Source organism: Tachysurus vachellii, chromosome 5 (assembly GCF_030014155.1).
Source record: "Tachysurus vachellii isolate PV-2020 chromosome 5, HZAU_Pvac_v1, whole genome shotgun sequence".
NCBI lineage: Eukaryota > Metazoa > Chordata > Actinopteri > Siluriformes > Bagridae > Tachysurus > Tachysurus vachellii.
The window spans coordinates 26979568-27005827 of record NC_083464.1 but is presented as its reverse complement, the minus strand read 5'-3'; the positions used below and the strand labels follow the sequence as shown (position 1 = coordinate 27005827).

The 26260-nt window shown below is 40.0% G+C and overlaps 1 protein-coding gene across 1 annotated transcript; it reads right to left on the bottom strand.

Moving 5' to 3' along the window:
• Nucleotides 1–33: 33 nt before the first annotated feature.
• On the bottom strand, nt 34–24212 carry si:dkeyp-84f3.5 (uncharacterized protein LOC334144 homolog). The gene is made up of 3 exons (XM_060870855.1): nt 24034–24212; nt 22589–22662; nt 34–3228 (listed from the first exon to the last, which is right to left on the bottom strand). The coding sequence occupies exon 3, from the start codon at nt 2884–2886 to the stop codon at nt 1084–1086; it is 1803 nt and encodes a 600-aa protein (XP_060726838.1). The 5' UTR covers nt 2887–3228; nt 22589–22662; nt 24034–24212; the 3' UTR covers nt 34–1083.
• Nucleotides 24213–26260: the final 2048 nt, after the last annotated feature.

Below are 26260 nucleotides of genomic sequence, written 5' to 3'. Positions count from 1 at the left end.
GCACAAACATAAAAAAATACATTTCACATAATGTAAAATATTGAACTTTATTAATACAAGTACACAAGAGATCTGCAGTTGTTTCAGTCATTATTAAAAAAATCACCTCACACCACAGAAACAATTACAAATATATATGTATAGTCTTTACAGCAGAACAGGATAAAGCCAGATGAAAATTCAGAACTAACTTGTCCTCAAATCACAATTGGTCTCCTAACTGCAAATGCAGTCATTATATTTGAAGTTAGTCTTCTGAATTAAAAGCACTTTTCCTTGGCAATGGACCTGGGGTGCATTTTGTAAACAAGCATGATTTTAGTCCCGAGAAAGCCCTCAATACAAATCTTCAAATTTCTGCATCAGTGAACTTAATTACAACTGTACCCATAGCTCTAACAAAATCAACTAACATGATTTCACTCTGGACTTCTGACAATAATGGCTGAACCTGACAGAACCAAAATGCCAGACCAGGCTGTTATTTTAAGGGTACATCTTGGGTTTTAGCAGTAAATTAGAATTTATTCTCTGTAGTCAGTTGCTGTAAAGGAGGCTATATAACCTGATGGCACCAATTATATATACTGTGCATACAAATACTTTTTTCAGTACATCTTTTTAAAAATTGTTAAAATAATGGAAACACTTATTTCTATGAGCAGTACACCACCCAATATTTAACCAGAGCCTACTAAAGAAAACTGGGAAGGGAACTAAACATGTAAATCAAATGGTCTTGGTAATCAGTAAGTGGCAGCTCTGAAGACATTCAATATCAAATGAGTACACACTGCAAAGTCAGATATGAGTGGGGCCCTGTAGAGGACAAACCCAATGTTTCAGGGTAAGTGACTAAATGTAAGTGAAAAATTAAGATGGATAGACAGCTAGGTGTAAGAACCTTCACAGTAGGAAACAAATGGTTCAAAGTACCAATTTTTAGTACAAATTCAGTTTTCACTTTTGAAACTATTTTAGAAAACCTTGATGTACTTGATGTATGTACTTGATTTGTTGCACAACATCACAGCTGTGGCATTGTATGAAACAGATCAAGATGCCCTCTCTTCAAATTGTCTTTCAACCATGAGTGCTTTGATGTTTGAGGAATAGCTGTAGTTCTGTGAAAGTCTCAGTACATTCAGTGCATTCATATAATACATCTTTTGATTCAGCATCTGACTCACTCCGTTCAACACTCAAATCATCATCATTTTCCACATACTCTGTATTTGTCTCTGCCTCTGTTGGGGATGCTTCCTGACCATGCTTCTCGGATCCTTCTTTATCATGATTCTCTAGATGGCGCTCAAGAGCAGAGCGGAAGGTAAAGCGACATGGACAACGAGGACAACTTAACAATACCCGAGAAGGGTTTATTCTGTGGTATCGGCCATGTCGCTGAAATACGCTAAGTAGCCTAAAGACTCTACCACAGTCCTTGCATTTGTAGGTCATCCGGGGTTTGAGTAGAGAGGTCTCTTGAGTATCTGGCAACTCCTCGTTGTCTGGTGGTTTTGGTGACTGCTGGTCTACAGTGTCCTGATCTTCATGATCACTCCCATTGCCTGTCTCCATTTTTGGTGACTCACGTGTAGCAGTTTCATCTTCTTGGTCTAATTTTTCACTATCTGCCTTAGGCTTTATGTCTGAACTATGGTACATGGCAACATGCCTTGTGACATCACATCTTTGTGGAAAGTGTCTCCCACAATAAAGGCATGTGTGAAGGGTACCCTTATGGTATCGCATATGTCGGGAAAGGCTACTGGAGTGTACAAAAACACGATGGCATTGTTTGCAAGGAAATACTTTAGAGTGTGGATTACCTCTGGAAGCACCTCCTCTTGGTCTACCTCTCATTCGTGGCCTCAATAGATCCATTCGTTGAGTTTGGTGTTTTGAAACTGTTTGACGCATTATACCATAATAATTAACTGATTGTCGTTTAATCTCAGATACTGGCTCAGAAGAGTCCTCATCTGGATGATCTGAAAGATGATGGTCTTTCAAATCTGACAAGCAATTAAAGTGTCCTCCACACAAGCCACAACGATATGATCGGTCAGTAGAATCATCAGGAGAATGGGAGGCACTTTTTTTAGGACTACTCTCATCTTGTTCCTGTATGTTCTCTTTTTGTGTGGGATCATCAGTTGCTTTGCTGATATAAGAATGATTAAGCAGATGGCTCTGCAAGTCTGATAACCAAAAGAAACGCAGGCCACAAATCTTGCAAGGATATGATTTATCTATACCGTTTTCGCGGTCCTCATCAAATTTACCTGAACTCCTGGATCCAAGAAACCCATGCCATTCTTTCTGATGTAACAACAAGGTCTCTTGTCTTAAAAAACGTTTTCCACAATGTCCACAACTGTAAAAACGTTCATGGGCATGATTCTGAAGGTGCCCACGAAGGCTCTCTCTATCATAAAAGACCTTGCAACATAAGGTACATTTAAACCCTTGTTCAAGGGGACGATAGCGTTGATGTTGTTGTAAACTTCTCTGGTTCCTAAACACTTGACCACATCTCTCACATCTACACTGGGCATGGTCTCTATCTGCTACTTTGCTTGGAAAGGAATCCTGATAATGTGTTGGGTTCGACAATATCTTTGACATGGGTTTTCCAAACAAGAATGAGAAGTTTGATAAAGCAGATCTATCAACCACTGTGAGTGTTCCATTTTCATGAAGTGCAAATTCAATAGGTTTGTCACAACCATTAGCTGCAGTTTCAGAAATTGAAGAAAATGGGCCAATGGGTCCATGATTTGCCATGTGATTGATCAGTTTTGGGTACTGGCCAAACCCTTCACCACATTCTGTGCAGATGAAATCATTTCCAGTTGAAAAATCAAGTGAATTGTATGCCATGTTATTCAACCAAGACTTAAAATCTGATTCAGGAAACTATTCAATAAAAAAGTGAGAAAAGTTGTGGGATGAATATAACATTTATGTGTTCCTGAAAGATAATTTAGAAACTCCAAGCATCTAAACTTTCCATTGAAAGCAATTACAATAATATAATATTTTCCCCGGTTACAGAGTTACATCAATTCCTCCCTCTATTAAGGAGGTTACTGATTCAACCAGTCAGTGATCCCCAAAGTGCAGATGGAATAGAGTGAAATCTGGGATCTAGAAATACTGGATACCAAGCATAAAAGGTATTCCTTTCATTCTCTCGCTTGTCATCTTGAGTCAGGACAGCATCTAAAAAAGAGAACGGGAAAACATGAGTTAGGAAAGAATGTGCAACACATTAATTCAGTGGATGTCAAATGAAAAGGAAATTCAGTAATATCTATTCATCCTATATTTCATCATTCAAATGTTTATTGTACTGTGAGGAATTCAGGGTTTCCCGCAGCGCTTTTCAGTTCGGGCGGCCCGGCTTGGAACTTGGAAACCCTACCGCCTTATCTAGGACGCCCAAAAAAAAATAAAAAATTCCGCTGCACAAAAGGCCGTCAAGTGCATCTCGGAGAATAGCGCGGACGTGCTTCACAACGCGAGCTGGCACGCGCGCCACACGGCTGAAATGAGAGACAGACATGGTCCGTCACTGTCTGTAGGATAACTAGCCAGTTGATAAAATGCGTGTCTGCAAAATTTTGAATGTTGTTTTGCACTTTCTTATTTATTATTATATGTTATTTAAATTTTATATTTTATTGTTAAATAAATAATTGTTAAATGTAGTACAGAGTCTGTGGTCTATCTCACAAAGAAGCGCCGACTGCCCCGCCCCCCTGGGCCCCACCCACCCGCCGAACCCTACCGCCTTATCTAACAACTTTTCTGTGGGAAACCCTGGAATTCCAGGCATAAAGACACAATATTACTACATAGAGCCACTGTTTGATCATGACCTCTAGTGTGTTACCTCTAGAGTGCTACAGAAAACAAATAGCGCAATTGTGATAAGAATATTTATTACCATTAAAACAAAAAGACAGCTTGCATTTTAATCATGAATTAATGACCAAAATTATATGTAATACTGAATTTCATGAATTACAAAATCAAACTAGAAATGTATAATGCCTATAAAGCAGGTCACTACTTGAAGCTGAAATTTAACATCAATGTATAAAAGTTTGCTATATTAAATATACACCACATTTGCAAATCCAGGCACCACTTTTCCAATTTTCCATTGATATCTTCTGAAGTACATCAATATTACATAGGAGTAAACAACAGAAGCCTCTTTAGTTAAAAAATTGATGTCTGACATTAGGGATGTTTCAACAGTTATCCCTCCATCAGGTACAGGTGTAGTGATAAATATGTATACTATATTGTGAAGACAAGGAGGCCCAAACATAGAAACTAAAATGGTGAAATAAAGAAATGTTTAAAGTATCCAATTAGGTAATTAATTGTCACATACACTACATGGTCTCCACTCTTTTAGGAAGGCATTTCACTTGATATTGGAATATGGCTGTGGGGATTTGTCCACATTCATCCTCAAGAACACCAGGGAGGTTATGCAAGGATACAGCTAGGATTCTAATTCCTCAAATGCAAAAGGTGTTCAGTGAAGTTGATATTAGGGCTTTGAGGCCACTAATGTGTTGAGTTGTACATTAAATTTAGCAAACCATGTCTTCACAAACCTTTACTTTTTCATGCTGGAACTAATTTAGGGCACTTAGTCCAAGATTAAGGGAGGACAAATTGAAGGAAAAGCTTCCAATGTTTCGGCAAAACTTTAACAAATACCAACAAAACTTTGGCCATATAATATAAAAGCACAATGCAGAGCAACTGGAAAAATCTGGAGAATTCATCTAAAGAATTTGTCCACCCCTGCTCAACTTTTCCCAGATAAAAAGATAAACCTTTATCTGGGAAATAATGGTTCTGTGGGTAAGGCTCTGGGCTGCTAATGCCAATGTAATGTGTTGAAGTCCTTAAGCCACTAATCTACCACTGTGGGGATCTTGAGCAAAACCCTTAAATCTGCCTGCTCCAAGGACACTGTTGTCATGGTTCCACATGGTCTTTGAACATCCCATATTGTTAGGAACATGAGATCAAAGATCATGTACAACCATGACAACAGTGTTCGTGGATCAGGCTTCGTGGGTCAGGTAAAAAAAGATTTGCCACTGGAGCTCACACAGCCCCAAAATATAAAAGATCTACCACCATGTTTTACAGTGGGGATGGTGTACTTTTCACTGTAGGCCTTGTTGACTCCTCTCCAAACATAGCATTTATGGTTGTGACAAAGTAAAATTTTGGTCTTTAAATGATTCTGCTCAAGAAGCTGTGAGGCTTGTCTAGGTGCTGTCTGGAATACTGAAGCCACACCTTTTTGTGGCATGGGCACAGTAACAGTTTTTTCCTGGCAACTTGACCATGCAGGTCATTTGTGTTAGAGTACCTCCTTATTGTGCTCCTTCAAACAACAGCACCACGTTTTTTTACAGAGCAGCCTGTATTACTCTCGAGCTTGTTTGTAGGTTTTATTTGCATCACAAAATTTTTTTCTGGCAGTATTGGGTGAAATCTTTTTTGTTCTACCTGACTGCTTATTATCAACAGAAACTCTTATTTTCCACCACTTTATAAGAGTTTGGACAGTACTGACTGGCATTTCTTGAGATATCTTTTTAAATCATTTTCCTGCTTTATAAAGTTCAAATCCCTTATTATGCAGGTGCATTGGCAGTTCTTTTGTCCGCCCCATGGTGCAGTATCCAGCCAAGTATCCAGCAGTATCCAGCCAAGCATGAGCTTAGAAACTCACTAACTATTTATGCATAGACACTAATTACAATAAAATTGGGTCACAGATGGGGAAACCTCCCTTTAATAGCCATTTAAACCTCTGTGTGTCAACCTGTTTATAATGTGGCCAAACATTCAAGAATATGTAAAGTTTTGACCAGGGTTGTTTAGGTTAATTCAGTTATCTTTAGGCTTTAAAAATGAGTCAAACTATGTGATAATTAATGACTTCCCATTGACGTTTGATAATGTTTCTGAAACATCAGATTTCTGAAACATCCACAATGTGAAGAAACCTAATATCAAGTTTGCTTTAGTATTCAGACCCTTTAACCAGCACTTTGTTGATGTTGACACTTGGCACTGATTGCAGCTTTGAGCCTTTGGTGGGATCAATGATGCTACAAGCTTGATACACCTGGATTCAAGGAGCATAGGCAACAAACAAAAGTTTTTTTAGTGACACAGACATGGGATTATAAGAAAAGAGTGGAGTTTTATATTAGAATATGATTTATAACCGTGAAAGACCAAAGGTAAGAGCAAATTTAGTGTCATGGCTGTGCGAAAGTTCAGTGTTTTTTGCATCTATTTCTTTGAGTTTTGATCCTTATACTGTTGGAATATGAAGAATCTCTGCAGTTTTGTTGCGTACACAATCTTTATGTATTTTTTTCTGTCTGCTTGGTGTTGAAATTGTGTTTTTTTTCTGGTATGCTACATGTGTAGAAACATTCAGGCTTTGTAATGTCAAATTTCCCTGAACCATTTAAAAGACGTGCAGCAGCTTTTTGAACAAGTTGGAGAAGAGACAGAAGACTGGCTAAGACCAATATAAAGTGCATTACAGTAATTAAGCCAGGATGTAATAATGGCATAGGTTACCATCTCAAATTGTTGCCTGGACACCAGAGGTTTTATTTTTGCTAAGCGCCTTAGGTGAAAGAACCTGGACTTCACCACTGCACCAATTTGGCTATCCAATTTAAGATCAGATTTAAAACCAAAATTAGCTATCAGGGGTCTAACATGCGATGGCAAGGGGCCAAACAATGTGGATGTAGTTAGCCTAGTGGCTAAGGTGTTGGACACCTGATCGGAAAGTCATGACTTCGAATCCCATGTACACCAAGGTTCCCCTGCTGGGCTCCTGAGCAACTGCTGGGCCCCTTAACCTTCAATTGCTCAGTTGTATAAATTACAATAAAAATGTAAGTCACTCTGAATAAGGGTGTCTGCTAAATGGCAGAAATGTAAATGTAATGTAAACATCACCAGCTCTGTCTTATCATTAAAATATAGTTTAACGCCATCCAAGCTTTAAGGTCATTAAGACATGCAAGGAAATGTGCAATAGAGAAACCCTCCTTTCGCTTTACAGGTATATAGATCTGGGTGTCATCAGCATAACAATGGAGAGAGATCCCATGGTGTCTAAAGATAATTTACACAGAGCAGTGGAGGACAACGGAGCAGTGGAGGATTCAATACTAGCAAGACCCACAGAAAAAGTACTATTTGTTAAGTAGAACCTAAACCACCTTAAAACAGGGCCACAAATACACACAAGTTGATCTAAGCAAGATATTAGAATGTGGTTATCTGTGTCAAAGGCAGTGGTTAGGTCTAGCAGGACAAGGATCACAAAGTCACCAGCATTAGGCGCAATAAGAATGTCATTAAAAACCCTTAACAAAGCTGACTCTATGGTATGAAATGTTTTAAAGCTGGATTGGAAAACCTCCAGGATGTCTTGTTCATCAAAAAATGATTGTATGTATACAAGTGTTTCTAAAACCTTAGAAAGGAAAAGCAGCCTGGAAATAGACATGAAGGCAGCTAGCACAGAGTGATCAAGACCAGGTTTCCTGGTTTGTGGTTGTACTACTGCATGTTTAAGATCAGTAGGAACCACACCAGAGGATAAACTGTTGTTAACAAAATTGAGATGCCAAATGCCAAAAACCTCTTTAAACAATCGAGGGGGGAAAGCATCACAGAGAGAACCTGAGGGGTTAATATGGCAAACCTCATACTCTAAATGTGACAGTTAAAGGCTGAAAACAGTCAGAAACAGCACAGCAAGGAACAGAGGCGGCAGTAACAGTAGGAGAGATAAGAGCCCTGATAGTGGCAACCTTATCCACATAAAACTGTAGAAAGACAACTCAGAGGAGGCTTCCAAGCAAGCAGAGGCATTAAGAACAGTCAATTGTATTAAAAAGCACATGAAATGTGAGACAGCATGTGCAAAGAGCAAAAACTGTGTGCAGAACAGCATGTAAACAGTTTGATATGGTGGTGCTGTAGACATGGATGTAAATTGGAAAAGTGTGTATTTGGTGTGGGCCATTGCAATCCATACAGTTGACTGTGCGTGTGTGTGTGTGTGTGTGTGTGTAAGTTCAGTTATTGAGGAGTCTGATGGCTTATGGAAAGAAGCTGTTACACAGTCTGGTCGTGAGGGCCCAAATGCTTCAGTACCTTTTTCCAGATGACAGGAGGGTGAAGAGTTTGTGTGAGGGGTGTGTGTTCATCCAGAATGCTGTTGGCTTTACAGATGCAGCGTGTTGTAAACATCCATGATAGAGGGAAGAGAGACTCCAATGCTCTTCTCAGCTGTTCTCACTATCCACTGCAGGGTCTTGCGATTTGAGATGGTGCAGTTTCCAAACCAGACATTGATGCAGCTGCTCAGAATGCTCTCAATGGTCCTTCTGTAGAATGTCGTCAGGATAGGGGGAGGAAGAGGGGCTTTTCTCAGCCTTTGTAAAGTATAGATGCTGCTGGGCTTTCTTGGTGATGGAGCTGGTTATGAGTGACCAAATGAAGTTCTCTGCTAGATGAACACCAAGAAACTTGGTAGTCTTGATGATCTCTACAGATGATCTGTCGATGTTCAGCGGAGAGTGGTTGCTCTGTGCTCTCCTAAGATCAACAACCATCTCTTTAGTTTTATCAAAATTCAGAGACAAGTTGCTGGCTCTACACTAGGCAGTTAGCTGTTGCACCTCCACTCTGTATGCTGACGTCGTTCTTGCTGATAAGACGGTCGTGTCATTGGCGAATTTAATGATATGGTTTGATTAGTGCATTGCTGCACAGTCGTGAGTCAGCAATAAGCTGATCGTGAGAGACTTCAGTACTCAGGGTTGTGGTGCTGGAGATGCTGTTCCTGATCCGGACTGTCTGAGGTCTCCCAGTCAGGAAGTCCAGTATCCAGTTCCAGAGGGTGGTGTTCAGTCCCAGCAGGCTCAGCTTCTCAATCAGGTGCTGAGGGATGATTGTGTTAAATGCTGAAATAAAATCTATGAACAGCATTCGTACATAAGTGTCTTTATTGTCCAGTTGGGTGAGGGCTAAATAAAGGCCCGTGGCAATGATATTGTCCGTGGAGTGGTTTGGACGATACGCAAACAGTAGGGGGTCCAGTGAGGGTGGTAACTGGGTCTTGATGTGCCTCATGATGAGCTTGCACTTCTACAATGGGTGTGAGTGAGACGGGACGATAGATTCACTCTGTAGACTTCTTTGGGACGGGGACAATGCTGGTTGTCTTGAGGCACGTAAGAACAACAGTGCTGCTCAGGAAAATGTTCAAGCTGTTAGTGAAGACATCCGCTAGCTGTTCTGCGCATTCCCTGAGCACCCTGCCAGGAATGTTGTCTGGTCCAGCAACCTTCGGTAGATTAACTCTGCGTAGAGTTCTCCTCATGTCGGCCGTGGATAGACAGAGTACCTGATCGTTGGGGGGAGGGATGGTCTTCCTTGCCTCTATGTTGTTCTGCACCTCAAACCGAAGTCATTGATAGAAGTCATTCAGCGCATCTGGGAGGGAGGCATCACTATCACAGGCAGATGAAGTTGTCTTGTAGTTTGTGATCGAATGTATGCCCTGCCACATGCATCAGGTGTCTCTGCTGTCCTGGAAGTGGCTGTGGATTGTCTGGGCATGTGCACACTTCGCAGTTTGGCCCTTGCTGTTCTTAGGGCTGCCCTGTCCCCTGTTCTGAAGGCTAGGTCTCTAGTCTTCAGCAGCGCATGCACTTTAGCAGTCACACGGCTTCTGGATGGAGCATTTGGTGATGGTCTTGGAAGACGATCACATCATCAATGCACTTGCCGATGTAGCTGGTCACTGATGCCGTGTACTCCTCCAAGTTTGTGGAGTCACCATTGGTTGCAGGCTCCCTGAAGATGTTCCTGTCAGTGCGCTCAAAGCAGTCCTGAAGAGCAGAGGTGGCTCCTGATATCCAGGTTTTCACCTGCTTCAGAACTGGTTTAGAGCTTCTGACCAGTGGTCTGTATGCTGGAATGCTGAGATGTGGTCTGAGTAGCCAAGGTGGTGGTGGTGGGGCTCCGCACAATACGCACCAGGAATGTTTGTGTAAACAAGATCCAGTGTGCAAAAATTCCCCTCTCATTGCGAAGTCCACATACTGATGGAAATTAGGGAGCACTAATTTGAGATTTGCATGACCTCCGGTGATGATAAACAGTCTGGGGTGAATGTTCTGTAGATAGCTAATAGCCCCATAGAGTTCACATAAAGCCTCTTCAGCATTAGTGCTGGGGGGAATGTACACTTCGAAAATGAAAACCGTGGTGAATTCCCGTGGTAAATAAAATGGCCTGCATTTAACAGTCACAAACTCCACTAGTGATGAGCAGTAACTAGAAAAGAGCACAGAGTTCTTGCACCATTCTGTGTTGATGTAAACACACACACCACCACCACGAGCCTTACCATACAGAGCTGCATTTCTGCGGCCATGAAACGAGGTGAGCCCATAAAGGTGAATGGTGGCGTCTCTGTATTCGATTAAGTTGACTTGTGTGTCGGACTAATGTTCTATTGATTGCTTATGCCTTGCAGTTGCGGAAGTCAGTAAAGAGAAGCACACGGCTCACAAAGCACATGTCTCGTCTCGTTCATTAAAATAAACATACAGTATACAATCTGGTGTCAGAAGTGCTGGTGGAGTGAGTACCACAAACTGTTTTGATTCATGTGAACTGTCTTGCACGCCAGCTTAAAAAAAAAAAAAAAAAAAAAACTTTGCATGCTAACGGTAGACGAGCATGGAACAGTTTAAGCCGCCCTCGTCACTAGTGTTAACCGGTAATTTAGCGGAAAATTGTCGAAGATGGGAGCAGCATTTTCGTCTGTATATGACGGCGACGGAAGCGAGCGCTAAAGAAGAGAAAGTCAAACTTGCTATTCTGCTTCACACAATTGGAGAAGAGGCGCTAGAAGTGTATAACACACTCAACGTCACTCTCGTCGATGAAGAGAACGAGACGATGGAAGACGTGCTCACAGCATTCCGATGCTACTGCAGTCCACAAAAAACGTGTTTGAGAGGCATCAATTCTGGTCTCATCCCATGGCAGAAGGCATTACAGTGGACAGATTCATCACAGAGCTGAGACAAAAAAGCAAAGACTGTGAGTTTGGTGCAAGTGAGAACGACATGCTTAGAAACAAGATTATGTTTAGCATAACATACCCTAATCTCAAAGAAAGATTGCTCCGTGAAAACGATTTATCATTACACAGAGCCATTGAAATATGCAGGGCAACCGAGTTAGCTAAAACAGAGATATAGGCAATGCAAAATGCGACTGCTGTCCAAGAATCTCAAATAAATGCCACAGACAAAGCAGCAGAACATAGAAAACCATCTGCAAAGGAATAAAAGCAGTAAGAAACCAGCAACACAAAAATGTCGCAGATATGGGAAGAGCCATGAGCCACGCCAATGCCCAGCATTTGGAGCAGTGTGTCATATGTGCGGTAAAAGCACTATCAAACGCAATGATAGCAGAGCAAAGACAGTGCATAGCATAATGAATGAAACAGACTCAATGTACATTGGCATTTTAAGACGTGCTCAAGTGCACAAGTTGGAACAGATAAAAGATAGTTTGTGGTACACAACAGCCATCATCCGAGGTGTGGAGATAAAATTCAAACTAGACACTGTTGCAGAGGCAAATGTGCTACCTCTATCCATTGTCCAGAAGTTCCCCAGTCCAGTTACTCTACAGCCTACATCAACGGTGTTAGTAGCATTTGGGGGAACACGCGCCACCCCGAAAGGTGTTGTGTCACTGAAATGTAAGACAGACAAAGCTACAGCTACATTACAGTTCTATGTGTCCGATCAATCTGACATGCCGATTCTGGGGAGTGCAGCATGTGAGGAGCTGCAGCTTGTGAAGAGGATCGAGCTGCTTGCAAAAAAGTCGGCGTCAACCAAAGAACAGCTGATCAAGATGCATCCATCAGTCTTCACAGGGTTGGGTGAGTTCCCAGGAGTCCATCATATACATGTTGACCCAACAGTTACACCTGTGATCCATGGATGCAGAAATATTCCACTGTCTGTTCGAGACAAGCTGAAAGACACACTTCAGGATCTTGTACATAGAGGTGTTATATCTCCTGTAACGGAACCCACAGAGTGGGTAAACAGCCTCGTCATAACAGAAAAGAAGAATGGTACACTGAGGGTATGCTTGGATCCTTGTGACCTGAACAAGGCAATAAAACGCCAGCATTATTCCATTCCCACTCCTGAAGATGTGTGCAGTAACCTGGCGGGAAAGTCCATCTTCACCATTCTTGATGAAAAAGACGGTTACTAGCAGATCAAGTTGGATGAACCATCCTCGAAACTATGCACTTTTAACTCACCATGGGGCAGTTCACTCACAGCGCCTCTAAGGATATTGCTGAGAAAGGATGCGGCATGGCAGAGGAATCCCCATCATAGCGCTGCTTTAGAGAGTTTAAAGACCTATTATGCCCCGCGTCTAGGGGAAATCGAAACCTCAGAGAGGGCGTAATAAAGGAACAGAGTTGAGATAGTGGAATCCCAGTTTTAAATCACTCCGGTCGATAATAAAACACATTCACCAAACTAATTAAGGGATAGGATTAAATTTATTAAGAATAAATATAACAGGTGAAAGGGAGCATCTCTTCGGGGTGTCCAAAGGCCAAAATAACAAACAAAACAACTCTTAAAAGCAAAAGGAGGAAGGGGTTAAGTGTCCTAAATGGACTTAAACTAAAATACATTTAACTTCCCTAACTCCCTAACGAAAAACAAAGTACAAACCAAGATATCAAAATAAATAGGCTGGACACCCCTATGCTCCACGTGCTTAAGGAGTCACTTTAACCCTCTGAAGTCTGAGGGTATTTTTAGGGCCTGGAGAAGTTCTGTCATCCCCTGACATTTGAGCTTTTTTCAGTTGCTTATAAAGACATAAATGGCTAAAATCTAATATCACTGTAATCAGCACAAACTGGACTACAATAATATGTGAGCAGCATGTATGTACATGATTCTGTTTTTGAGAAAACAATGTTTATGCGTGGTTAGTGAAAAATGAAATATTTTAAATCACTTGAATAAGGCCATAAAACACATACAGAACATCGGTTCACAAGAATTTTGAGAGCTGGATCTTGTAACCTAGAGTTTTTGCTTCAAAATCATCATGTGAAAATCATCGTTTACTCGCTCACAGAAAACAATATATTGATTTAAATTTCCTAAGACACTTTTTGTTTGTAAAGGGCATATGCGAGTAGGTGTCAACTATTATGAATATTAATGTGATTCACACCTGAGAAGACAAAGGCCCGCATAATGAGCTGCATAATGAGCCTTTCAGGCAGGTATGTGACTGAGAGAGGAGTTACAAGACAGAATGTGAGGACAAAATAAATGTGTATATTTTTTGTTTGTAGTTTATTTAGAATATTTAACTATCACACAAAATCACTTTAGAAGTTAGTAATAACACAGAAGACACAAGCAGGGCAAAACTGTGCAGCAAAAAAAAAAAGTGTCAACAGGAAGAGTGCAAGATAAAAAAGGGTGTAAGGTTCGTAGAAGCCCAATAACCTACTCTGTCACATAGTACCCAGAATTGAACAGTTATACATATTTGTGCCACTCTAGGAAACAGTTCCTTTTCAGCTGAACACACAAGTGACCATCACATGCCTGGCATTTCCAAGTAGTGTCCCGCCTCTTACCATGCTTTGCTGTGCAAAGCACACGGGTCCGGATTTCATGTACTGAGTCATTCCTGTGTCTCGGGGGCGTGTACGTGATCACCTGAATCACCTCAGTTCATTTGCATATGAACAGCGCGCTCAGACATAGGCGGGAACACATTAGCTATAATTAGGCGAAACAGGAGAAACCGGACCACTCCTTACTTTCTTACGAATTACATAAAAATAAATTATTTGTTTTTGACTTGAATTTGTTTATTTGAAAGTAGACATTTCAAGCTTTCTATGCATATATTTATCTTGTATTTGAGGCAAGTATTCGCTGAGATTCGGGTTGTTTTATTTGTGTGTCTGTGAAGAGTGGTGACCGAGACCGAGATGGCAGAGAACGCACTCTGTTTATTTTCTTTATTCTACAAAAGCACAGTGTTTTGTTGTTATGTGTGTATACAAATAAAAGTAGACCCTTTACAGATTCGATTGATGTATTGCTCTTGTCTGTACGATCGAAACTGAAAGTGTAATTTAAGTTCATTTGTGCCTTAACAGGAGATTATGCCACAAAACGCGTATACGTGTTCATCAACTCCAGAGGGTTAAGGACAAAAGAACATGATCAACAGGTTGTTCAAGAGGCACATTTTCACTGAAAGATGGCAAGTTTGATCATCGCCCGGAGGAGGGATCCCGGAGCTCCCTACCCAAACGCGGCCGAACCAAAAATGAGCTCCCCGTTGAACGCCGGAAGCGCCCTTATAAAGACCACGCATCTTCTGAACCGCCAATAGAGAGAGAGCGGAAATCATCATTGGGCAACCTATTAGAGCATGACAGAAAAAAAGAGAAAAGAAAACAAACACATACCAAATACAAAAACGTAGGTCGTAACAAGACCGCTCTCACAAAATCACCTGTGCTTAGATTTTATGATCACAAAAAGCGACTAACAATACAAGCAGACTCCTCAAAAGACGGCCTGGGAGCCTGTCTCCTGCAAGAGGGACACACCGTGTGTTACGCATCACGAGCACTCACTGATACTGAGCAAAGATATGCTCAAATTGAGAAAGAGTTACTCGCCATACTCTTCGCAGCGAGAAAGTTCCACCCGTATATATACGGCAAGCCAGTGACAGTGCAGTCAGATCATCAACCCCTCGAGAACATCATGCAGAAACAGCTGTGCAAGGCCCAGCACGTTTGCAGCGAATGCCCTTACAACTACAAAATTATGAACTGAACAGTGCATATACACCGGGCAAGCATATGTATATTGCTGATATGCTGTCCCGTGCAACTGTAAATAGAGAGGCTGAAGAAGGTGAAGACCTCTATGATGAGAAAGTTGTGCATGGCTTGGAGGCCAGTGATGCATTGAGCCCACAGACACTTCAACAGCTGAAAGAGGCCACTGCTGCAGACTAGGTGTTGCAAGATCTGTGTAAGAAGGTTGAAACCGGCTGGCCACTGAAAAGACGAAGCGTGAACAACAACCTACACAGTTACTGGCCTATGCGACACAGAATCAGCATACAGAACGGAATTGTGATGGTAGGAGACAAAATAATCATACCTCAGAGCTTCAAAAAAGTCATCTTAGAAAAGCTACACATAGCTCACCAAGGTATCCAGAGAACAAAGGCCAAAGCGAGAAAATCCCTCTATTGGCCAGGAATGGCGCAAGATATAGAAATGAGGGTGGAGAAATGTGCGCCGTGTCAACAACTCCAGCCACGACATCAGAAAGAGCCACTCATCACACATGACGTTCCAGAACTACCATGCATGAAGGTCGGAGTGGATATCTTCGAGTTGAGAGGTCAGTCTTATCTACTGCTAGTGGACTATCTGACAAAATACCCAAAGGTACTGAACTTACCTGACAAATCAGCCCACTCAGTAATACAAAAAATGAAATTAGTCTTTGCTAGACATGGTATCCCGAAAGAATTGTTCCATTTGCCAGCTACAAGATGAAGTCATTTGCAGCATCATGGGACTTTAAGTTCATATTCTCCAGTCCTGGATACCCCCAGTCCAATGGACTTGCTGAAAGAGCAATAAAGACTGTTAAACATGCATTGAAGAAAGCGATGCAAACAGGCACAGACCCACATCTGATATTACTGTCACTAAGAAACACACCAGTGACAGGCCTGAATGAATCCCCTGCACATATGTTAATGGACAGAGTCCTGTATTCGGTAACAGATTAAGCAAAAGAAATTTGAAGGGATTGATGTTTACAAAGATCACTTGGGAGTAAATGTTTACAATGGTGTTTTGGTTAGTTAAATTAGTCAAGTATTTAAAGTTTCTGTCTGATAGAGTTTAATATGCACATAAGTAGATTTGACTGGATCACCTTGAATGTAAGTTAAATATCTTAAGTTTGGCTAAAAATGGGGGATGTGGTGGATTTGGTTGGACACACTCTGTATTCGATTAAGTTGACTTGTGTGTCGGACTGATGTTCTATTGATTGCTTATGCCTTGCAGTTGCGGAAGTCAGTAAAGAGAAGCACACGGCTCAAAAAGCACATGTCTCGTCTCGTTCATTAAAATAAACCTGTGTACAAACATACAGTATACAACATCCGGAACTCTGACGCTGAGCCACGTCTCCGTGAAAACAGACGCAACAGTTTCTAAACTCTCGCTGTGTAGTGCGTTCAAGTCGGATGAATTCCAATTTTTTTTTACTGTATCCGGAGCGGCCGCTGCATTCTACTGCCGGGCCGCCATCTTGGAAACAGCAACAGGAGAGAAACTAGCCAATTAAGTCCTGTGCATGAGGCGGTGGCCGAGCTGCTCAAAAGCAGCAGAGAACTGACCAGCAGAGGAAAAATCTGACAAAACAAGGCAGGGACAGGAGTTTTAACTGCAGGACAAAGGAAAAGCCCACCTCTAACAGAATGGGCATATGGTCAGAAAACACAATATCACAGATCTCCAAGTTAAACACACGCAAGCTACATGAATGTATGTCCAAGTTCATCTGTTGGACCAGCCACAGGCTTGACCAGATTGAAGGAGTCAGAAAGATTTAAAATGTCCTTCACTAAGGGTGAACACAGATGGATATTAAAATCCCGAAGAATAAGGACGCGGTCATAATTAGGCATAATCCTTGTCAGAAAATCAAAAAAGTCTTTGCTAAAGTCCTTATTATATCTAGGAGGCTGACAAATGACAGCACACAACACGGGTTTAGAGCAACCGATTTCAAATGCCGCCAATTCCCAACTGAAAACAGAAGACAAGAATGATAGCTGCTTGCACTTAAAATCCTCATTGTAAACAATCGCCATTTCGCCTGCTCAGCCCGATAACTGTGGGGAATTAAAACAGCCGTAGCCCTCTAGCATAAGCTCGGACAGGGCGCTGGAGTCCTCTACAGTGAGCCATGTTTCAGCCATGCAAAAAAAAGTGAAGAAAGTTTTGTTGGCCAGTATCGCAGGAGGATTTGTTGGCCAGTAATCTGGCATTTAGCAAGCCAAACCTGGTAGAGGATGGAGCCTGGCGATGTACTCCAGCATCCTGGGGAGCCCGGGGCAGAGGCTTCAGCTGATGGAGGTTCACTCCGCGAAATTGGAGCCGGGGGGAGGCTGGGCGACAGGGTCGAAGCACCTCATTCTCCGGGAAGCCAACATCCAGAACCAGACCGCCATCACTCGTATCCAGTAAGTGCCTGAAGGCAGCAGAGACATCCAGCAGGTGAGCTCTTAGACACACCAACAGGCCTCCATAACAGCCACACTTTCGCCTTCACCGTCTAGGCGGACATTTTATTTATTTTAGTGAGAGACAGAATAACAACAAAAAAATCTAGAAAACCGCTTTTCAAAAAAGTTCTATAATTAATTGATTTGCATTTTAGGGAATGAAATAATTATTTGATCCTATCAATCAACAAGAATTCTGGCTCCCCGGTGTCTTAAAGGACTCTTAAAGGCAGTGCTCCTGACTCTTAAAGGGAGTGCTCCTAATCTCAGCTCGTTACCTGTATAAAAGTCACCTTTACACAAATACAATCAATCAATCAGATTCCAAACTCTCCACCATGGCCAAGCCCAAAGAGCTGTCCAAGGATGTCGGGAACAAGATTGTCGCCATACACAAGGCTGGAATGGGTTACAAGACCATCACCAAGCAGCTTGGTGAGAAGGGGACAACAGTTGCTGCAATTATTTGCAAATGGAGGAAACACAAAATAACACACAGTCTGGGGCTCCATGCAAGACCTCACCTCATGGAGTTTCAATGATCATAAGAATGGTGAGGAATCAGCCCATAACTATATGGGAGGATATTGTCAATGATCTCAAGGCAGCTGGGACCATAGTCACCAAGAAAGAATTAGTAACACACTATGCCGTGCAGGACTGAAATGCTGCAGGGCCCGCAAGGTCCCCCTGCTCAAGAAAGCATATGTACAGGCACGTCTGAAGTTTGGCAATGAACATCTGAATGAATCAGATGAGAACTGGGTTAAAGTGTTGTGGACAGATGAGACCAAAATCGAGCTCCTTGGCATCAACTGAATTTGCCGTGTTTGGAGGAGGAGGAATACTCCCTATGACCCCAAGAGCACCAGCCGTACTGTCAAACATGGAGGGGAAAACATTATGCTTTGGGGTACAAAGACACTGATCACAAGTGGAAACTTGGCACTGTTTGGGCCCAGAGTTCAGTATGAATGGCAAAGTGAAAATGGCTCTAGTTCTTGAAACTTAGTTGCCTGGGATTGGTTTCAAGTGAATCCTGTTGTGGTCCACATCAGATATTGAGGCTGTCCTGTGTGTCCTGTTCTCAGAGTGTTGGCTTGTTCAAATTGCCATGGTTAATTCCGTCATTATGCTGGGTAACGGGTTATTATAATTATTGATCTTTAAAACCAGACATTTTAGGTCCGGTGCAAATGCCAACTTGCATGGGTAAAATATTCTGGTTCCAAAAATCCAGTAATGACTGCATGATGACATGCAATGCATCTAAGACCTTTAAAAACCTGTCTGTAATTGAATTATGGACTTATCACATTAACTCCAGACTGTCAAAATGGGTATAGAATTACTCCTCAATGGCGCACTACAGGGGTATTGGTACACTACAGTGGTGTGTGTTGAGTACACACCTTAAATCGCACTTCATTTATGACTAATGACACAAACACTATTATAAAGCAAGCGGTTGACAGAACAATGTAATGAAAAACTGTGCAATGGTACCTTAGCTTTAATATCAGCAAAACCATGGTGTTCATCATTGAGTTTAGGAATTCCTGTGATGACTATGCTCCAGTCTTTCTCTAAGGAGACATGATGAAGAGAGTTTCTGGGTGTCCACATCATAAAGGACTGCCAACACCTCCTCACAAGTTAAGAAAGCATAGCAGCCGCTATTCTTTCTGAGGAACCTCAAGAAAGCAAATCTGCCTTAATAACAGAGGGTGGCTTTCTACCACTGCACCACAGAGAGAATGCCGATGTCCTGCATTCTGGTATGATACACAAGTTGCACATGTCTGCACTGGGTTATCAGTACTACTCAGAAAATCATTGGAATACAAATTCCAACCATAGTGGACCTCTTTCAATTCACAAAATTAACATTTTCAGGGATCCAAACTCGCCATTGCCATCACCTGTTCACGTGGGATTTTGCCCTTTTATTCATGCTAGACTGCACTAAATTACATGCGTATACTCTATTAACATCTCACAGGTGGTCATTCATACATTTTTGTTGGAGGAAAGATGAATTTGTTATGTCAGGCATGCTGGGAGTGTTTGGGTGTGTGAGTGTTCACAGGAGCTGAGAGCTATCGTGTGATTTGTTTCTGTTTTTTCTTTCACTTTTCACGTTAGAGTTACTCTCTTTCGAGGAAGTAAAGAGAACAGAAAAGTTTATTCTAGATTTTGTGTTAAATAGTGTAGTTTATTAGACAGGTAAGTTAGTCAGGTGAGTAGTAGCAGGGCGGGAGCGGGATGGCGTCCCTCACTCAAAATGTCCCAAAGATCTCATGTAACTGTACATGTTGTTTCAGACATTTCAGTTGTGTGATGTAACCCCTGATTTTCTCCCTAGTCTTGGCTAATTCTCACCCTGAAGTTAGGTCTACCCCATTATATGACAGCTTCAAATCTGGGAGGATGAAGACTTTCACATGTTTCTCCAGGACAAGTGAAGAAGGAAAGCACTATATGCCTCAATTAGCATAAACAAGTTCACATGCAAATGTTAATGTGATTATTATGGGAAAGTTTAAGCCATCCCCTTGTTCATGACAGTGCACACATTGTTGCTTTTGTGGAGTCCCAGCAATCCCAGATGGCTGTGTCATCATCAGGATTTGAAACTTAACCTCCAGGCAATAGGATGAGTAAAAGAAGCTACAAAAAGCATTTTTTTTCTCTGCATTTACAGCATCAACTATAATATCCATTAATCTAGCAGTGGTTGGTGGCATTAAGATAAATTTTCAAAAGGCGTTGAAATAATTATTTATTTTCCAGTTAGGACAATAACAAAAGCCTGCAGTCCATCTGGGATAGTTCACATTACAAATATCGTGAGTCTTAAACCACCTTTGTGTGATCGGATCGCAATGTATTTCTAAGGCACATTAGACCATTTTCATAACCCAAGATGCATATTAATGGCAAGTATATAAGATCAGAAACACATGTTATATAAGATCAGACACAAAAATATTACTACTAAAATTTAAAAATGTGCAATTTGGAACGGGACATAATTTGTTACCACAAATCCACAAATGAGTTGGGTTTGCATTTTAGGGGTTCTGAACTAATTTGGAGCATTCATATATCAACCAGATCCAAGGAAAAAGCACCAAGACTACATAAATTGGTTGAAACAAGCAGTGTCCAGAAAAAAACTATGTTTGAAAGCAAAGAGGTAGAAAAGTGCTTGTGATTTCGGTTCTAACTGAAATCTGGCTATAGTCACTGATCCCTAATAAAGCCATCAAGCTTGCAGGCCATCTGGTAGGAGCGGTCGTTTTGGAGTTACATTAAGAATGACTGATTTGTGTTTCCTGAGTAGTGCAAGATAAAACTGTGTGCCCTATTGTCAGAGGATCGGTGGATAAAATATTGCCACAGCCATGGCAGAGAGCAATGCGAGAAAATTGGCCTTGCTCACTAGTTGATGGATGCCATATTCTCTGAGGATTGCAGGCTTCATGAGTTTCCAAGGATTCAAAGGAATCAAATGTTGGCCTTCAGCTGGCCAAGTAAGTAGGAGTCATGTGACAGGGGACTGCTGGTGGGTGGAAATTAGCATGTGACCAAACTGGGGTGCATAGGTGTACAAATTCAACAAAGGCAGAACAATTGTTCCCAGATGCAAAGCCCAACGAAACAAAAACATTACTGCTGAAATTTAAAAATATTGCAAGTTTGGAATGGGAAATTATTTATTACTATAAATATTACCTGTCCATCACTTGAGGTAAAAGTCTTTTCTATCATACTTTACACTCAAATGAAGACTCTTATACTGATAGGGAAAAGGACTTCTTGTATACTTGTACAAGTGTGTGTGCAGACTCTTTTCTGATCATGTGACAGAGAAGGTGCATGCAGACAGGTAGCAGTTAAACTGAATTAAGTTTATGTTTGTTTGGACTAGGCATGTAACTACCCACTGTTTTCTTCCAATGACCTCATATCTTATATTCATTGCATTTTTTGGACAACTTGCTTCTCTATGACTCACCTTAATGAAAAATCTCCAAAATATAATAATTCAATTAAATTTGATTTGTATTGTGCTTTTAATAATAGACATTGTTGCAAAGCAACGTTAGGATAGTATATAGTACTATAAGGATAGTAATGTAAGGCCATCCTTAAAAATATTCTTGTTTGCCGTAACTGTCAATTTAGGACCGACTCAATTTATTTATTTTTTTTGCTTTAAGTCCGACCAACTTGCCAGTTGTAAATTTGCGTTAAGACCGACCAATTTTATTTTTTTACTCTTCAAACAACTAATACAAAAGCAATAAAATAATATTAATTATATTTTATTAAGTATTGTAAATATATAAATTGCCTATGCCTACATACAAACGAAGGCTACGTTCTTTCTTTTAAATAAAAACCTGTGACGTCATCTATGTTTAACACTATTGGTTAACGGATGTCACACTATGGCCTGTGCATTCGCTTCGTCTCATACTTTCATTCACTGTCAGAGTCAACGGTTCGCGCTTGGTAATGATGGCTGCGGCTTCAGTAAACCAAATGTTCGCGGTCACCATTCAAACAAATTTGTTTGTGGTCTATATAGCCTTCGTCAAAATGAGGTTTGCAATGATGCGCCCGAAGGCACGGGTTGAAGACCCAGACAGTGACATCACGATATGCTAATTTGTTTAAATTCATACCTACGTAATCACCATCACCAAAATTGTACTTTTTTTTTTTTACATTGAAACTTAAAAAAAATATAGACCTACCTACCGACCTTTTTTTTTTTTTTTTTACTGTTACTGCAAACCAAAATATTTTTAAGGATGGCCGAATTATATGTATATAGATGTGTCTTTCTCATATTTAGGGTTTAATGGCTATATATGGCAAATGAATAAACAAGGATTTAGAAATGTCAAACAGTTTACTGTTAAATAATTAATTCAGTCTGACTGGTAGGTATAAATTACACAGATATGAAAGATCATTAATATTAGTAAGTCTAATAAATAGCTCACATAACTTCAATGATACATAGAGTTTGTAAATTTCATATGTTACTTACCCTGATTCTGTGATGCACATTGACCTGTTCAGCCAACTGATCTCAACACATACGAAATATTTCCCCTCAGATTTCTACAGACATAGCAATACAAACATAACAATTGTGTTAAAGTTCAGTCATCTTTTTTTCTTCAAATAGCAGATACCTGGGACAGACTTTTTTTTTTAGGAAAAAATAAAGACATTTAGCAAAATGCATGGATCACTAGTCTGCACTACACAACTAGGTTTTAACAACTTTAACTTCTGATTTTAATAAAATTTAAAGATAAAAGTCAAGGTAGCCTCTGTTTTCAGAAAAAAATGGTACAGTAAAAAGAAGAAATTTAATCAGTTTTACAGAATTTCCTTAAAAGTCTAAGAGACTAAAAGATATAAAATGTAGATGCTATCCAGAAAGCACAACATACTTCAATTTACTCTTTTTAAACTAAAGGAACACAGACTAGGTTGGTTAAAAATGTAAAATTCTGCAGATTATGTGTTAATATTTTTCAGAAGTATTTCAATGTAAAAAACAACAATATAGCAAAAAAAATTCTAAACTATGTATCTGGTTATTGTAGTAAACTAGTGCAATCTATAAGCAACCCTGCTGTAATTAAACTTACAATTGGGTGAGGTAATTGGTTATCAACAGGTTTTTTTTGTTGTTTTTACAAAATAACATCACCTATCCCTACCCACTTTAAATAATTCAAAGATAACAACCGGTATTTAAATAGACAATTTATACTGTCATATTTTTTGACTAGTTAAAACCATAACATAACAACGTATCTCATATATGTATACACATATATACACATATATACATATACAAATATATATATATATATATATATATATATATATATATATATATATGTGTATATATACATATATACACACACACATATATATATATATATATATATATATATATATATATATATACGTATAGGTGAAAACATTACAAATTACATAAATTATATGTATGGATATATCGATATAAATGTTTTTGGCACCTGTATTGCAAAAAGCGTCTCAAAGTCATACAGGGCTATATTTTCTGTTCCTGACTGACGAAAAAATGCACTTTTACGTACAGCTGTGCACTATTACACCACAGGTTAATACCCAACTGGATTAAGCGTCGCTAACCGCAGGATGTATCGAATGCGGTACAGTATGCTAGCTATCTACATAAATATTAACGGTACTCGACCATTGTTATCTAAGCTAAGCAGATTTTAATCGACAACAAATCAACACCATATAACTATTAGCATTTTATAACATCATATGATCATGGTTTTTAGATAGGGTCATTTTTCGAGCTGCTTTGCTAGTTAGACTGGCATGCTAGCTAAAAATTAGCCAGCTCTCTCGGAAAGCGTTGGCTAAATGACACTGCGTACGTTTAACAGGATTTATGTGCCTTGCATTGAAATGAACACTAACCGCTTTCATTCTTCGTGATTTCAACGTTTTGTCGTCTTTGTGTGCATTGTTGATTCATCTCAAGCCACAACTTCTTTTCCTTTAACAACACCACAATTTAAACAACGGTATAATGACAAAGTTGACGCTATGAAGTCCACGCATTACGCTTAAACACGCATGCGCAAAAACATGAGCATGCGTATTTCGTATTCCGAATAAGAGTCGAAACATACTGTAAACATTTACACGAACCAATACGCTTCGAGATACAGTACGGTTTCACGCGTTATTGCGTTCAGATATGCATGACGAAAAAAACCGTATTAACGGAAAGCGTGGGCTAGCTGAAATGTGACAGAAAGGGGCACGTTGTTGCTGCGTTTGTCGTGTTTTAAAATGAATGTTTGTAACGATACACAGATAATGATTTCGAGATTTATAACATTTATGCAGAGAGTTTACATTTTTTTTTGTAAAAGAACAAAACCAAAAATATGTACAACAGTGTCAACAGAAAAAAAAGAGCTACTAAAGCATAATTCTTTATTATTATTATTATTATTATTATTATTATTAGTTTTCATGGTAATTATTGTGAATTATTAAAATATAATAATTTTTTTTTTTAGATTATTACAAATATATTTTGTTTATGTGGTATCTTGATTGTTTGCAGGTAGTAATGATGTTATTTCACACCTTGGAAGAAAAACAAGGCACATGCAAAAAATCATGCCTTTTGTTTGTTCTGTCAAAACACATAAAGCTTATTAAAAGCTACTTTAACCGTACCTTTACAGCGCTACTATACTATGAATGTTTGAAGCTGCATTATATTTAACTTTAATTATTTATGCAAAATTTTGGACCAAAACTGCAGCACAACTATAGCAAGACTACAGCAAGTATCATTAGCAACAATCTATCCAGTTAATGTATATGATTGATAATTCTAATGTTGATCATTACTTTCCCCAAAAGAGTGATAAGTATGATGAGTGGTTTAGATTTAACCACATACTGTGTCTGTCTATTAAATAAGCTGAAGCCAATACTGATACATGTATAACAGTACGGTAGTAGCACAGCTGAGCAGTTGATTGGAGTCGCTTGAGGCAACAGACATTACAATACAAACTCCAGCAAAGTTTAACAAATGCACACATATCCTTAGTTTGGAAACATCACATACATGCAGGGTTCCAATGGGCTATGTTAATCATCATGCAATTTCTGTTCCATACTGTGTAAACACACATCATATGTATAGAAAACATGTCACAGCAAGGTGAAAACATTTTTTATACATATGATGTGTATTTATATTGCAGAGTATGCAACAGGACATAGATAATAATGTTCACATGGGGTTGCTGATTTTTCAGCTATTATGAGCACAACATGGAAGCCTCCTCACTTTGATTATGACTGACAGTTTGGAAATATTGTGTGCACTATCCCTAGAAAACTACTCACCTGTAGTTGCATACTCCACTTAACCTCAATAGGTGACATTTTAATTCATTTGAATACAGCTTTATCTACAAGCTTTCACTAAATGTGTTTTTCAATATTTTGCAAAACTAAAAAATAAGTATATTAAAATAATAAAAGTTATGTTAAAGTGTGTACATCCCCATGATTTAGGTGGCACATGGCATTAGTCAAAACCAGGAATAAAATTTCTGCTGAAATACCTGCTCTGCTTAATCGAACTAGCACATCTGGTCTGGTAGACCTTTCTGGGTATGGTTTTAAGCATAGAAGGCTAAAGAGTAGAGTTTAGGGACACTGCTAGGTATACTGCCACCCCTAAAAATGTACATATCTGTTTTTGGTGGTGGGATGAGGATACCTTTCTATTGTCTTCTTTGGTGGATTCGGCATACCCCTGCTAACATAGTACCCCAGATAGTACCACAACTATTGGTGGGTTCTTGATCTCATTTAGGACCAGATGTGTCAGCTCTGGTGTTGAAGAGTAGATGCCTGCAAACTGGACCAGGAGCTCTTGCCTTTGTACAGGGGTTCTCCATTCTACACCAAGGTACCATAACACAGGCGAAAGTGAAGGGTACTGTGGCAGGCTTGACCCATTTCTTAAGCCAGTTTGTATGGTAGGTTTGTGTCTGTGTGTGACTATTGGGCTGTTCTTAAGCCAGTTTATATGGTAGGTTTGTGTCTGTGTGTGACTAATGAGCAGGGAGTTGCCGTTGCCTCCGGCTTGCTCATTAGGGATAGGGTT

Coding starts and splice junctions, on each gene's coding strand:
- si:dkeyp-84f3.5 (XM_060870855.1), bottom strand. CDS start 2,886: ATGGCATACAATTCACTTGATTTTTCAACTGGAAATGATTTCATCTGC.